This window comes from Portunus trituberculatus, chromosome 7 (assembly GCF_017591435.1).
Source record: "Portunus trituberculatus isolate SZX2019 chromosome 7, ASM1759143v1, whole genome shotgun sequence".
NCBI lineage: Eukaryota > Metazoa > Arthropoda > Malacostraca > Decapoda > Portunidae > Portunus > Portunus trituberculatus.
The window spans coordinates 1880891-1896912 of record NC_059261.1 but is presented as its reverse complement, the minus strand read 5'-3'; the positions used below and the strand labels follow the sequence as shown (position 1 = coordinate 1896912).

General features: G+C 39.8%; 1 protein-coding gene across 3 annotated transcripts in view; it reads right to left on the bottom strand.

Moving 5' to 3' along the window:
- Positions 1–584: 584 nt before the first annotated feature.
- LOC123520510 (5'-3' exonuclease PLD3-like) overlaps positions 585–16022 on the bottom strand; it is a 42234-nt gene continuing 26796 nt past the window's right edge. For all 3 annotated transcript variants that reach the window (XM_045282838.1, XM_045282828.1, XM_045282845.1), the window contains 4 exons: positions 12560–12699; positions 9808–9973; positions 2725–2827; positions 585–1881 (listed from right to left, as the gene is read on the bottom strand). In XM_045282838.1, the coding sequence (XP_045138773.1) occupies positions 1664–1881; positions 2725–2827; positions 9808–9973; positions 12560–12699 (627 nt within the window). In that variant the 3' untranslated portion in view covers positions 585–1663. The remainder of the gene's footprint in view (positions 1882–2724; positions 2828–9807; positions 9974–12559; positions 12700–16022) is intronic.

Below are 16022 nucleotides of genomic sequence, written 5' to 3'. Positions count from 1 at the left end.
AGGTGTACGAGTACATGTAAATTGTAAATTAAGTCTGGATTCAATAAATAAACATATTTTTTTAGTTTGATGGTGTCTGATATCCTTCAAATGTTTACAAATTATTATGAAGAATTTCAAATAGGAGGATTAAATGGTCCCTTCTACTCCAGCAGTAAACATTCGCCGACTCCCTGATTATTCATCGACCCACTTTCGACCCCTTGGCTATTCATCGACCCCTTGAATATTCTGATCGACTCCTGGGGATTGATATCGACCACTTTGAGAACCCCTGCTCTAACTCTTTATTTTCCTAACTTTACTTGGACTCTTACCTAACCTAATGAACATTCCACTCTTCCATTTTTATGTAATATACTGAAGGCCTCTCTTTGTACAGTTAAATACATACCATAACTCATTTTTCCTAACTTTTGCTTGGTAATGTACCTAATCTAACTTAATGTGCATTTTACTAAATCATTCCCTTCCAAACACGCCAACTTTCTTTCTTTCATCACAACTGCCACACTTACACAAGTCCTCAACTCTTACATTCATAAAATTACTTCTCTTTCCTTCCAGACACTTCCTTCCTTTCACACATGCAATCTCCCTAACCTAACCTAACCATTTGATGTACCCTAATCTAATTCAACATCACTTAACCTAACCTATTCATAACCATACCACAACCATTAAGTCTTTAGAAAAATGTAGTATCTTTATACACTAAATAGTCTTAGTATTAAATACTCAAACTTATGTAGTACTTGTAAGTGCAAGTGATCATCAAACCAATATCTAAATTCAAACAAGAACACACTTTGGTGCAGGAAGCCATCAGGCTGACACGTGGAAGTCCCTGTATACAACACACCTGTCCATTCCTACCTGCTATCACCATCCTTACATTTGTCTAACCTTTTCAAGCATCCTATTGACTTAGTGCAACAAACCTGACTACTGAATCCATTCCTTCATTCATCATTCTATCTGAGAACCAATTCCTTATCTCTTTTTCTTTAATCTAACTTTATCAAATTGGATGTGTGGAGGTGGAAGGAAACACAGGTGTAAGGAGTTGAGTTTCTCCTGCAGCTTCTTCAATTCCCTTGAAGAAGCTGTAGGCAAAACCGGTCAAGGATAAACTCAATTCCTTACACCTGTGCCTTCTTCCACCTCCCCCTGTTCAATAATGATAATAATAATGATAATAACAATGAAGGTTGAACACACAACAATGCAAAGAAATCTGGTAATCATAGTAAAGATTGAAGAAAAGAAAGAAAATACATAGAAATATAATACATTTTCAACCTAACCTAACCTAATCTAACCCAACACAACAAAACTATGCCTAACCCAACCCAATCTACTACTACTACTACTATTACCACCAACTTTTCTCTTCCTACTCCTCCAACCAAAATCTCCCTCTCCTACTACTATGTACAAATTCTTCTCCTCTGCCTACTACTACTACTACTACTACTACTACCTATTCTCCTTCTCCTTCTCTTCTACCCATACAAAACCAAACATAATCAAGCCTAAACACCTCCTCCTACTACCAATACTATTACTACTACTACTACTTCTCCTCAACCTCCTTCTCTATCCATATCAAGCCCCACAAAAACCTTACCCTTACACACCAGATCCAACAACCAAACCCACCTCAAACAAAATCATCCAGAGGTTTGGCATATTGAGAGTCCCAGTCTCTTTCAAACAGTGCCTGGAGCTGTTGCCTGGCACTTTTGGTCTCAACACGGTCTCCTGGCAGCTCCTCCTGTTTGGCACTCTCTTGGCCCTGTGTCTCAGTACCAGTTTCGTTGACAACCAAACCAATGCCGCCAGTATTTATGAAGTAGTCTGCACTCCAGTTGCTAGTGCCTGTGTGGGAAGAAAAGGAGAGAGACTGAGTGAAACAGGGAATGAGATGATGCAGGAAAGAGGATAAATGTGTTTTCTGGGTTCTACTAACAACTTAACAACATTTCTACATTACTAACAGGTGAAACAGTCTTGAAAACTTGGCTAATCATCTTGAAAAAATAATTATGGTGAAGTTACACAGGTTACTGAGGATGTTTATAAGATGTTTAGTGACAGATGAACATTTCTACATTATTAACAGGTTGGAAGTTTTCAGAATCTGGCTAATCATATCTGTAGCATTGGAAAACAATTGTGGTGAAGTTTCACAGGTCTGAAGTGCTTTTAATAGTTCTAATGACCATGACATTTCTACATTATTAACAGGTGAAACCCTCTTGAGAATCTGGCTAATCATCTCTGTGACCTTGAAAAAGTCATAATGATATCATATTAGGTTTTCCTGGTTCTAGTAGCAAATTAACAAAATTCTTTTATCATTAACAGGTGAAACAGTCTCAAAAACTGGGCTTATCATTTGTATGGCCTTAGCTAAGAGTTGTGATGAAGTTTTAAGAGTGTTTTTGTGATTCTAGTGACCGATTAACATTCCTGCATTATTAACATGAGAAAGTCTTGAGAACCCAGCTAATCATTTCTGTGATCTTGGAAAACAGTCATGATATGACAGAGATAAACCATCTAAGAGAGCATTTTTGTTAGATTGCTTCTGTTGCCCTTGGCCAGATTTCCCATCTTACATAGAAAAAGCAGAAAAAGTGTTTCAGAATACAGGCCTCTGAGACGAGACAATATAACAGCTACAGTCCGACCAGAGAGCAGGGCACAAGCCACACTCACCAATGTAAGCCACCTGATCTGTCACCATGTACTTGTTGTGGTTCACACGACCAAAGGGGACCTGCTCTTGTTCTGGAGTGTAAGCTGGCACCACAAACAACCTCTGCCGAGAGATGAGGAGGGAGAGACCCGTTGATAGGAGCGGTGAGACAGATAGAGACATAGAAAGAGATTAATGGCAAATATACAAGTCTTTTCACACACACACACACACACACACACACACACACACTCCGCGCTCCATGGAGAGCAGACGTGCCTCCTGCGCATGAACGGCATCTAAATAACACTCCACACGCTAAGCAATGTGCTTGAGTGAGAATAGTTATTGCTATTGAGGGGCGACCAGAGCGAGTGAACGAGTGTACAGAGTGAACGTAGCCTGGTGGCGTGTACATGGGAGTGATCGGAGGTGGGAGAACTTCCACACTTCAAACGACAGAGCAGGAACCCACAAAGGCCAGCCATAGCAGCCGCCAACGCATCCAACCACACACGTAACTACCAGGCCTGGCCCCCAGTGACCACACACCCACATGTTCCCAGGAAAAGTAAGGAAAAATGGATAGACCGGTAAGGAATAAATTACCAAATTCAAAATATGTTGATGAGGCCCAGGGAGCAAAGCCGAAAGTGGCCAGTCAAAGTATGAGTCCAGCTTCAACAGGGGCAACATTGCAAGGTAGATTGGTGATGTTGGAGAAGAGATTTGAGGAGTTAGTGAAGGAATTAAAAGTTCAGAGGAGTGAGGAGGAGCAGGATAGAGAATTCCAAAGGCTTTGAAGGAAAGAGTTAAGAGACTGGAGGAAAATGAAAACGATTGGTGGATGAGAATGCACATTTGAAGGTGGAGGTTGAAAAATACAAGAGACGGTTGGAGGAGAAAATGGAGAGTAGTAAAGGAGAAAGATGACTTTAAGGAAATGATTAGTGAGCAGAATGAAAGGTTTGAAAGGAATGGGAACTGAAGAAAACACAATGGACTGAGTCGAGGGAAGCAGAGATGGTTGGATTACAAGAAATAATTAAAGATCAGTTGAAGGAAGACAAAAAGAAAGGTCCAAGGAACTGGTTAATGTAATGAAGAATAAGGAAACATTGATAAGGAAATAGCAGAAAAGAAGAAGAGTGTGTTAATATTTGGGATGAAAGAACAAAATATAACATATAAGCCTAAGAGAATTAAGGAAGAATTAAAACGGTAAGAGATCTGTTCAAAAATCTAAATGATGATGAAAAAAAGACCTACAAGAAGAAGTGGAAGAGATCCATAGACTGGGTCCGTATAAGGAGGAGTGAACAGACCGATTAAAGTAGTACTGAAGTCACAACAATCTGCGGAGGATGTCCTATATAGAACATCAAAGTTAAGAGAGATAGAAGGTTGTAAAGAGGTGTTTGTGAGAAAGAATAGAAATGAGGAAGAGAGAAGATATAAGGAATTGGTGGAAGAGGCGAGAAGGAAAAATGATGAGCGGTCTGAGGAGGAAAGAGAAAGTTTTTGGAGAGTTATAGGAGAGAGTCAGAAAGTGGTATGTGGAAAGAAGGAATACGGAGGAACCCCTAGAGGGAGCAGTGGGTGGACCGTAATGTATACTAATATAGATGGGATACTGTCAAGTAGATTGGAATTGCAAGACTATATGATGGTGGAGAAGCCTGATATAGTGTGTTTGACTGAGACAAAATTGCATGAAAAACAAAGATAAATTTGGATAATAAATATAATATATGGAGAAAGGATAGAGAGTAAAGGTGGAGGAGGAGTTATGATTATGACGAAGAAATAAATAAATGTGGATAAGGTTTGGTATGGGAAGAACAACGCAGAAGTGATAAGCATAAGGATAAAAAGTGATGGAAAAGAATTAATAATCATGGTGACCTATGTACCTCCTAAAACAAATTCTTGGACATTAAGGGAATACGACAATATGATCAAGGATACTTTACAGAGTTTGGAAAGTGTATTATCTGGAAAAAGAAAGGTGATACTAGTAGGAGATTTTAATTGTAAGGAGGTGGATTGGGAAAATCTAGTAAGTGGTGTTGGAGAGGAAGCATGGGAGAGAGATTTCTTAATCTAATGATGGAAAATATGATGGAACAGAGGGTGAAGGAAAATACTAGATATAGAGGAGATGATGAACCGGCTAGACTGGATTTGGTGTTAACAAGAGAAGTGTACCTATGTGGAGATATACAATACAAGTGTCCTTTGGGAAAGAGTGATCATGTGGTTATGGAAATGCAGATAGCAACAACACAGCGAAGGAAGGACGAGACATACAGGAGTGGTAGATTGAATTATAGAAAGATGGACACAGAAAGTTTGAAAAATTATTTCAGAAAATTAGATTGGGAGGAGATGTTACAAATCAGAGAAGTGCAAAAGAAATATGAGATTTTTATGAAATATTATAAAGAAGGAGTTATGAAATTTGTACCAAAGTATAAACCGAGAGAGGAAGGAAGAAAGGATTGGTTTAATGCAACTTGTGTTAAGGCTAAGGAAAAGAGAGATGTGGCTTGGAAAAGATGGAAAAGAGCAGGAATATACTAAATAAGGAGAATTATAGAGTGGCAAGAAATGAGTATGTGAGGGTAAGGAGGAGGAAGAAAGAAAATTTGAAAAGATATTGTAGACAAGAGTAAGGAACATCCAAAATTGTTTTACAGGTTCATAAATGGTAAACTTAAAAGAGAGAGTCCATTGAAAGATTAAAAGGAGAGCAAGGGATAGTAGATGACCCTAAGAATATAGCGGAATTGCTAAATAATAGGTTTCAGCAAGTATTTACTAAAGAAACAATGTTTGTAAAGCCTCAGAATGTACAAGGAAATGTGCACATGGATGACATTAAGATACCTAAAAGGAGTTATATAAAATGTTGGAGGAACTTAAAGATGATAAAGCGATGGGACCAGATGAAGTTTCAGGAAAATTATTGAAGGAGTGTAGAGAAGAATTGATTGATCCATTATATGATATTATAAGGTGCTCATTAGAAACAGGGGAAGTACCAGTAGAGTGGAAGAGAGCTGAAGTGGTGCCCATTTATAAGGGAGGCAGTAAGGAAGAGCCTCTTAACTATAGACCTGTGTCTCTAACAAGTGTGGTCGGTAAGATTTGTGAGAGGGTGATAAAGAAATATTGGATACGGTTCCTGGAGGATCATAAGTTATTATCGGATCATCAATTTGGCTTCAGGAAAGGGAGGTCATGTGTAACAAATCTACTGAGCTTTTATTCAAGAGTGGTTGACAAAATACAAGAGAGAGAGGGATGGATGGACTGTGTATATTTGGATTTAAAGAAAGCTTTTGACAAGGTACCTCACAGAGACTGTTATGGAAAGTAGAGATTTATGGAGGACTGAAAGGAAAAGTGTTAAAGTGGATGGAAAACTACTTGAGATGGAGGGAGATGAGAACGGTAATAAGGGATGCAAAGTCGGACTGGTTGGTGGTGGAGAGTGGAGTCCCACAAGGCTCAGTGCTGGCACCAATACTTTTCCTTGTATATATAATGACATGCCAGAGGAGTAAACAGTTATATTAATTTGTTTGCGGATGATGCGAAGTTGTGTAGGTGTGTGAAGAGTGAAGAAGATTGTGAAATTTTACAGGCAGACCTGGATAAGATTTGGGAGTGGAGCAAGAGGTGGCAAATGGAATTTAATCTGAGCAAAAGTCATGTGATGGAGATGGGAAAGAGTGGAAGACGGCCAAGAGGGTCATATAAGATGGGTGAAGAAGTAGTGTTGAAAAAGGTGGAAAAGGAAAAGGATTTGGGAGTGATAATACAAGACCATGGGCAGTTTGAGGCTCATATTGATAAGATGTTTGGAGAAACGTATAATTTGATAAAAATATTGGATTAGCCTTCCATTATATGGATAAAGATATGATGAAGAAATTAATTAGTATGGTAATTAGACCAAGATTGGAATATGCTGGAGTGGTTTGGTCCCCTTATAAAAAGAAGCATATAAGGAAGTTGGAGAGATTGCAGAGAATGGCAACAAAAATGGTTCCGGAATTGGCAGAAATGACCTATGAGGAGAGATTAAAAGAAATGAATTTGCCTACCTTGGAACAAAGAAGAGAAAGAGGAGATTTAATACAGGTTTATAAACTGTTGAATGGACTGGATGAAGTGGATAATGAGCAAATGATGTTGAGAGAGGAAAACTTAAATAGAACTACAAGATCGCATAGTAAAAAGATAGCCAAGGAATATGCTTGAAGGATGTGAAAAATATAGTTTCCCACAAAGATGTGTGGAGGTGTGGAATGGTTTGAGTGAGGAGGTGGTGTCAGCAAGGAGTGTGCATAGTTTTAAAGAAAAGTTGGATGTGTGTAGATATGGAGACGGGGCCACACGAGTATGATACCCAGGCCCTGTAAAATTACAACTAGGTGAATAGGTGAATACACACACACACACACACACACACACACACACACACACACACACACACACACACACACACACACACACACACACCTGATACCCAGGCAGTGTAAAATTACAACTAGGTGAATACACACACACACAAAATAGACATAATAAAGCAAATTTTGAAGAAATAAGGAGATACTTTTAGGTTGTGAGCTGGAAATGTTTTGAAGATGAAAAGGGTTTGCAGGAGAAATGGAACAAGTTTATCAAGATATATATTATGTACTGCAGTGGAGAAGTATGTACCGAAGGGAAGAGTAAACTGTCAAAAAGGGAAGGAGTGGTACAAAGCTATATGTGAAAGGGCTAGACAGTGCAAGACTAATGCATGGAATAGATGGAGGAAAATGCGAATGCAAAGTAGATGGAAAGATTATGTTGATGCTAGAAATGAAAGTGTGAGAATTATGAGGGTTGAAAACAGAAATATGAGAAGGATATAATGGACAAATGTAAAGATAACCCAAAACTTTTTTATAGACATATAAATGGAAAAATGAATAAACGAGAGGATATAACTGGCCTGAGGGTTGATGGAAAACTATATGAAGAAGTACAAGAAATGGCTGAGGTGATGAATGAAAAGTTTCAAACAGTATTTACTGAAGAAGGAGACTTTGACTTAGCAGATAATGAATTAGATGGATGCAAACTAATTGGAGTAGAGGTAAATCAGGAGGATGTTATGAGACTGATGGAGAATCTAGATGTAAATAAGGCACCTGGTCCATGTGGAATTTCAAATTGGATACTGAAAGAATGTAGGGAATAGTTGGCAGAGAAGATTCATAGCCTGGTGAAGACATTGTTGTTGCAAGGGAAAGTACCAAAGGACTGGAAAAGAGCAAACATTGTACCTATATATAAAGGTGGTAGTAGGGAAAAACCTTTAAATTATAGACCAGTATCACTGACGAGTGTAGTGGGAAAGCTGTGTGAGAAAATTATCAAAGATGCCTGGATGGAACACCTAGAAAGCAGCAATGTGTTGACAAACTGTCAGTTTGGTTTCAGAAGAGGAAGGTCATGCTCCTCAAATTTGTTGTCGTTTTATTCAAAAGTAATAGATGCTGTACAGGAAAGGGATGGTTGGGTAGACATTGAGAGTCATATCAATTTGTTTGCAGATGATGCCAAGATAATGAGGAGAGTGACAAATGTAAATGACTGTATGAAACTGCAAGAGGACCTTAATAAAATTGGTAGATGGAATAGAACTTGGCAAATGGAATTCAATATGAATAAGTGTAAAGTCATGGAATTTGGAAAAAGTAAATGGAGAGTACACAGCAATTACAAAATAAAAATTTTAGTTTGGAAAGGTCTAAAGAGGATATGGACTTAGGGGTGACAATTACAGAAGGCTTAGCCCCAGACAGGCATATAAATAAAATCACTGGAGAAGTAACAAATCTGCTAAGGAGAATTAAAATGGCCTTCTCATATTTGGATGCTGATATGATGAAAAAGTTAATTAGTTCTATGGTAAGACCAAGACTGGAGTATGCGGCAATCGTGTGGTCCCCTCACACTAAGAAGAATATTAGAAAATTGGAGAAGGTGCAAAGGGCAGCCTCCAAGTTAGTACCAGAACTGGAGGATTTGACTTACGAGGAGCGGTTGAGAAAACTGGAGATTCCAACACTTGAAATTAGGAGAGAAAGGGGAGACTTGATAGGTATTTATAGAATGGTGAATAACCTGGATAAAGTGGATGGAGACTTTTCAAACCTAGAAACAAGGACTACAAGGGAACATAGAAAAAAACTGAAGAAGGTGCAGTGTATAAGAGACATTAAGAAGTACAGTTTCCCTCATAGAGCTGTGGACACCTGGAATGGATTAGATATAGACATTGTAAATGCAGTCAGTGTTCAGTTTCAAAGCTAAGCTGCACAAAACAAGGTATAAAGACACGTTAATATGAACTTGCTCCTCTCCCGTAAACTACAACTAGGTAAATACACACATGGAAAAAAAAAAAGGTTAATTGTATTTTTATATATTATTCTTTCATTTTCTCATCTTTTTTCTTGTTATTCCTTTCTTTCTCATCCCAGACATAAACCTCAACGTGGTACAGTGGAACCATGCGTGCTGTGGGGTCCGAGGGGTCTCCAAGTGCATGGGTTCGAATCCTGTCCACGGTCCGAGTGTAGGTTGGGCTTCCTCACTCGGGGCAATGGTTTCCTAGCGGGTGGGGTTTGAGATAGGAGGTACCCCAAAAAGTACCCCCTTTAGCCAGTAAATTCCCGTGAATAGCCCCCATGGTAAAAAAAAAAAAAAAAAAAACTCCAAGGCACTGTAAAAACCCCAACAAATATCAACAAACATTAAAACACTCTGAAGTGCCAAAAACACACCAAAACACTGCAACGCACACAAAAAGACACTCCAAACACCCCAATGCACACCAAAACACCCCAACACACACCAAAACACCCCAGCACACACCAAAACATCCCAACATGCATCAAAATACCCCAATGCACACCAAAACACTGCAACACACACCAAAAACACTCCAACACACATCAAAACAATCAAATACACACACAACACACAATGAAACATCCCAACACACACCAAGACTGTGTTTCAAGCACCAGTTTCCTCACAGTTTGAATATTGACAGAGGTGGCATTGGAGGTGAGAGCAGAGAGGGAGTGGAGGAAGAGAGGTAGGTCACGGCGGGAGTGTGACCAGTGAGAGGCCAACAGGCGCACTCTCACACCTCTCTCTATGGCAGCCCTTCGCAGTGCATTGTCGATAAGTGGCCAGAATCTGCAGAGGAAAGGTGGTGGTGATGAAAAAAAAAAATAAATAAATAAAAAAAAAAAATAAATAAATAAATATATAAAATAAGCAAATAAACAAATAAATAAATTAATTAATTAATTAAATGAATAAATAAATAAATATTCCCATCTAACATCACTTCACCTCACATCCACACCATTTACTTCATCTACCATACCCTGACCTAACACACACACACACACACACACACACACACACACACACACACCGTGTAGTGTAGTGGTTAGCACGCTCGACTCACAATTGAGAGGGCCGGGTTCGAATCCCGGTGTGGCGAGGCAAATGGGCAAGCCTCTTAATGTGTGGCCCCTGTTCACCTAGCAGTAAATAGGTACGGGATGTAACTCGAGGGGTTGTGGCCTCGCTTTCCCGGTGTGTGGAGTGTGTTGTGGTCTCAGTCCTACCTGAAGATCGGTCTATGAGCTCTGAGCTCGCTCTGTAATGGGGAAGACTGGCTGGGTGACCAGCAGGCGACTGAGGAGGTGAATTACACAATTTGGGTTCAGGACAGAATAATCATGTGTGTCAAATTTACTAAGTTTCTACTCAAGGGTAGTAGGAGGACTGGAGAGCATTGATGGATGGGTGGACACCGTGTACCTGGACATAAAGGCTTTTGATAAAGTCCCACATAGCAGACTACTTTGAAAGCTGGAGAACACAGGACTGAGAGGAAAAATATTAGATTGGATAAGGGATTACTTGAAGGATAGAGAAAGATGAGACCTGTGATCAGGGATACATACTCATCCTGGAGTAAAGAAACAAGTGGAGTGCCACAGGGGTCAATGTTAGCTCCCATTATGTTCCAGGTATTTGTAGACAACTTACAGTATGGAGTGACCAGTTATATTAATTTGTTTGCTGATGATGCAAAATTGTTAAGAGTAATTAAGACTCGAGAAGACTGTTTGCTGCTGCAGGAAGATATAGACAAAATTTATGAGTGGAGTAAGAAGAGGAAGTTAGAATTCAATGCCAAGAAATGCTACACAATGGAATTAGGAAAGAGAAAAAGAAAACCAGTATGGAACTATTTGATGGGAAATGAACAAATAATGAAGACAAAAGAGGAACAAGATCTAAGAGTGGTTATAAAAAAAAAAATCTGAGCCCTGGAAAGCACTAAGTAAAAAATATTTGGAATGTCTAAAATGTAAACTAATATTAGAGTGGCACTTCAGTATTTGGACAAAGATATGATGAAAAAATTATAACAAGTATGATACATCCAAAGTTGGAATATGAAGCAGTGGTGTGGTCACTGAACTTGAAAAAGGATATAAGAAGATTAGAGTGGATTCAGAGGACAGCTACAAAAGATGGCATTGGAACTAAAGAACCTAACATGTGATGCAAAAAGAATTTTCCAAGAAAAAGTGCCAGACTACCATGCTGCAGTTTTTCAAGAAAACACCAGTGGAAGATGTAGTACCAAAAGAGGATGTGGACAATCCCGTGGAAGTGGAGGAAGCAGAGGAAGCGCAGGTGAATGATGATGTCCTTGGCTAGGAGGTGGACAGCAATGGCGTGTGCTTGTGAGGGGTGAATTGGCGTCCAGCGTTTATTTTTTTTACTAGTGTTTACTTTTATACTGTGGGATCATTTTTGATAAGTGGATTTTTGATAAATTGAAAAAACTCAGAGGGAGATGGTGACTGACTGTGGTGTGAGTGGTGAAGGAAGTGATACAGAGAATATTGTATTTACGTATTCTTTATTTTGTTGTTTTTCCTTATTATTTTTTGCTTTCTCTTATTATTTCTTGCTTTTCCATTTACTTTAGATACACTTCTAGTATTTAGAATGGTAAATAATAAAAACATATTAATTAAGCCAAATAGATAAGAGTATTTTGTACAAAATTTTTTTGGACCATATTCTGCATCCCAACTATTATCTATTGTTTCTTATGAGAATTACATGCTTGTTTTACATGAATTTTAATATATGCGATGCCTGTTAGAATACATCTATCATGTAAATCGAGTTACCTGTACACACACACACACACACACACACACACACACACACAAATATTGCCAATTGGTGTTGGTGTAAACAATGATGTGGTGACTCGTCAGGAAGTGATACAGAGAATATTGTATTTAGTATTCTTTAGTCGGGAAGCTTGACACAGTCTCTGCCATTTTCTTTTGTTTGTAAACATGTCTTTCTCAAATGTATTTATGCTAATGGGCAATAAACCTTTACTTACTTACTTACTTTACTTACTTACACACACACACTCAGTGGTTAGAGCGCTGGCTTCACAAGCCAGAGGACCGGGGTTCGATTCCCCGGACGGGTGGAGATATTTGGGTGTGTCTCCTTTCACGTGTAGCCCCTGTTCACCTAGCAGTGAGTAGGTACGGGATGTAAATCGAGGAGTTGTGACCTTGTTGTACTGGTGTGTGGTGTGTGCCTGGTCTCAGGCCTATCCGAAGATTGGAAATAATGAGCTCTGAGCTCGCTCCGTAGGGTAACGTCTGGTTTTCTAGTGAGAGACTGCAGCAGATATCAAACAGTGAAACACACACACACACTCACTTAGTTTTGCGTTCATAGAGAGTCTTGGGGAAGTAATCCATCACTGCGACATAAACAAACTTCTCAGCCTTGTTTATCACATCCAAGATGGCGTCCACGTCACTGCTCCTCCCTTCTGGGCAAAATGGAGGAGGGGAGCTCTATGGAAAGGGTCGGGAATGAGGGAAGTTAGGTAAGGTTCGGCAGTAAACAAATCCTAACACTTTCAAACACTACCAAACACATCTAAACACACCCAGATACACTCAAACAAGCAAAATACATTCAATCACACCTTAGCACACCCAAATACACCCTTAATACACTTAAACAAGTAAAACAACCAAACACACCTAGATACACCTAAATACAGCCAAACACACACAAAACACACAAACACACTTAAATACATACAAACACATACAAAACACCTAAACACAAATAAAACACACACAGGGCTGGATTGAGAGACTTTTCAGCCCATGAGTCATTCATGTAACCAGACCACCATAGCCTTGCCCACACATGTACCTTCACACCTACACCTACATGCATGGGCACGCATGCACACATGTATGTACGCCAGCATGCACACACACAAGCACACACACACACACTGACCACATTAGAAGAGAGAAGAACAAGGGGAGACATGATAACTATGTATAAATTGGTGAACAAGATTGACATATTGGACAGAGAGTTGATAAAGGTGACCACAAGTAATCATCTCTGAGGACATGGAAAAAAACTAATAAAAGACATCTGTCTAAATGACGTGAGAAAGTACAGTTTCCGCATCGTAGCATTGATAAGTGAATAAACTGAGCAGTGATGTCGTTGATGCGGTGTGTGTCAATCAGATGAAAGAGAGATATGACAGGAGTAGACAAGGAAACAGGACACAGAAAGCTTAGCTCAGGCCCTGTAATACACAAATAGGTAAATACACACACACACACACACACATAATTTTACACACACCAAGTAGCGTAGTGGTTAGCACACTCGGCTCACAATGGAAAAGGCCTGGATTCAAGTCCTGGGTGTGGCAAGGCATATAAGCAAGCCTCTTAATGTGTAGCTCCTGTTCACTTAGCACCAACTAGGTACTGCATGTAACTTGGAGGGATTGTGACCGCACTTTCACGGTGTATGGAATGTATGATGGACACTACTTAATTAATGTAATGTTTTACCGTAAGATGTACTGCAACCGTGGGTATTGTTCCGCACCCCACGGGACGCCACGCTACAGTCGTACTCAACGCAGCTTTGGGTACACTCATGCGCCTGGCAATCTACTTGCTTGCTTTCTTTGACTGGTTTTACTGTCCTGCACAGCCAGTCTAGTTCTACAGTCTACTGTCTACAGTCACACTCCAGTGTGTAGACTGTAATTCTGCATCATCACGTTAGCTGCAAGCTACATCTAGCCGCTCTGACTAGCCGGCTACTTCTCAAGCCTCCATGGCGCTCGCTACCAAGCTACCAAGTACTACTTTGTATTCCTACAATAAACACAGGGAAGCTTCCCCCTGGTGTTTCTCTTCAATCACACCACTATATGTTGTTGGTGCCATCGGGACCAGGACATTTGATGGTGGCAGCGGTGGGATCACCGCCACAAGCCTCGTGAGCAACAAATGTCCTGGTCCCGATGGCACCAACAACATATAGTGGTGTGATTGAAGAGAAACACCAGGGGGAAGCTTCCCTGTGTTTATTGTAGGAATACAAAGTAGTACTTGGTAGCTTGGTAGCGAGCGCCGTGGAGGCTTGAGAAGTAGCCGGCTAGTCAGAGCGGCTAGATGTAGCTTGTAGCTAGCGTGATGATGCAGAATTACAGTCTACACACTGGAGTGTGACTGTAGACAGTAGAACTAGACTGGCTGTGCAGGACAGTAGAACCAGTCAAAGAAGGCAAGCAAGTAGATTGCCAGGCGCATGAGTGTACCCGAAGCTGCGTTGAGTGCGACTGAAGCGTGGTGTCCCGTGGGGTGCGGAACAATACCCACGGTCGCAGTACATCTTACGGTAAAACATTACATTAATTAAGTAGTGTCCATCATAAATGTGTTGTGGTCTTAGTCCTACCTGAAGATCAGTCTATGAGCTCTGAGCTCACTCCGTATTGGGGAAAGCTGGCTGGCAGACCAGCAGCAACTGTGGTGAATTACAACAGTACGATTATGTTTTTGAGTGATTCAAAACAAATATGCACTCCAATAAGCACAATAATCACTACAACACTCACCCTAAGGTCGCATGGACATTTTCAGACCAGGACTCAGCTGTGGAGGCGTTGACCCACCAAATATTTTGAAGCAAAATATGAATAGACTCTCATTATCATATAAAAAAAGATATATTATTAAAACTAAGGCAAATACAAGTCAATACAGTGTATTCTTGTTTTAAGTTTTCAAACGTTTTAAGGAGGTGTTCAACCTCCCCAAACTCCTCCCCCCCTTAAAAAAAAAAAAAAAAATTAAATACTAAATACTGATAAAGTTACATACATTAGCGTAAATTTTACTGTAAATACTACTTGGTATATCTAATGTATTTTAATAAATACAGGCAAACCCCGCTTAACGAAGGGGTTATGTTCCTAAAAAACACTTCGTTAAGCAAAACTTCGTTAAGCGAATCGATTACAAGTTTAACCCCTGATTTGAACTTCCATTGAGAGGAAGCAAAGCGAGAGTGCATCATAGTACAGTAAAAGGTTTAATGAAAGTAAAAATTATGAAGTTAAACATTTAGGTAGTTTAATTTAAAGTCATTATAATGTACACTAATGTATGTATGTACGTAACTTTATAATGTTGATGATCTTAACTTTATGAAGGAAGGGAGAGTGAAACGGAAAAGACACTAGCTGGCAACCTGTGGAATGTAAAGAAAGTGTGCATCATTGTACCGCATACAAAACTTTTGTACCACGTTTCCACAAGGCTTTCCATTTTATCCATTGTAGAGTCATGAGTTCAGGTGGTTCCTTTAGCTTGCAAGGAAGATACGGTCTCACCAGCCTTCTTAATAGAGTCTGCTGACTTGAAAATAGTAGACGGTAGATGGAGTCAAGATAGTGGCGAGCAATGTTATTAGTTTTCTGCCCTCTCTCGTGTATGTGAATAATATCCAGCTTCACTTTGAGAGTAAGAGACTTCCTGGTTTTCTTAGGAACGCTAGGCCACATTGCAGGGCGTTTTGGTGGTAAGTTGAGCTAGGGAAGACAAGCTGTTGCTGACGCTGTTATGTTTCGACTGGGGAGTGAGTGGTGCGTGTTATCCACGAGAAGTTTGATCTTGATCTTGATCTTATTCTACAGGTGTCTCAGGATTTCTCCTGAGGCAGGTCTTAGTACCAGCAGCTCTTGGTGTATTCAAAAGCCTGTCAGCTTGTGTGATACGGCAGGGCTTTCAAATTTGGAAAAAAATTACCTGGATAAATCTTCGTTAAAGCGAGTTTGGTGTTC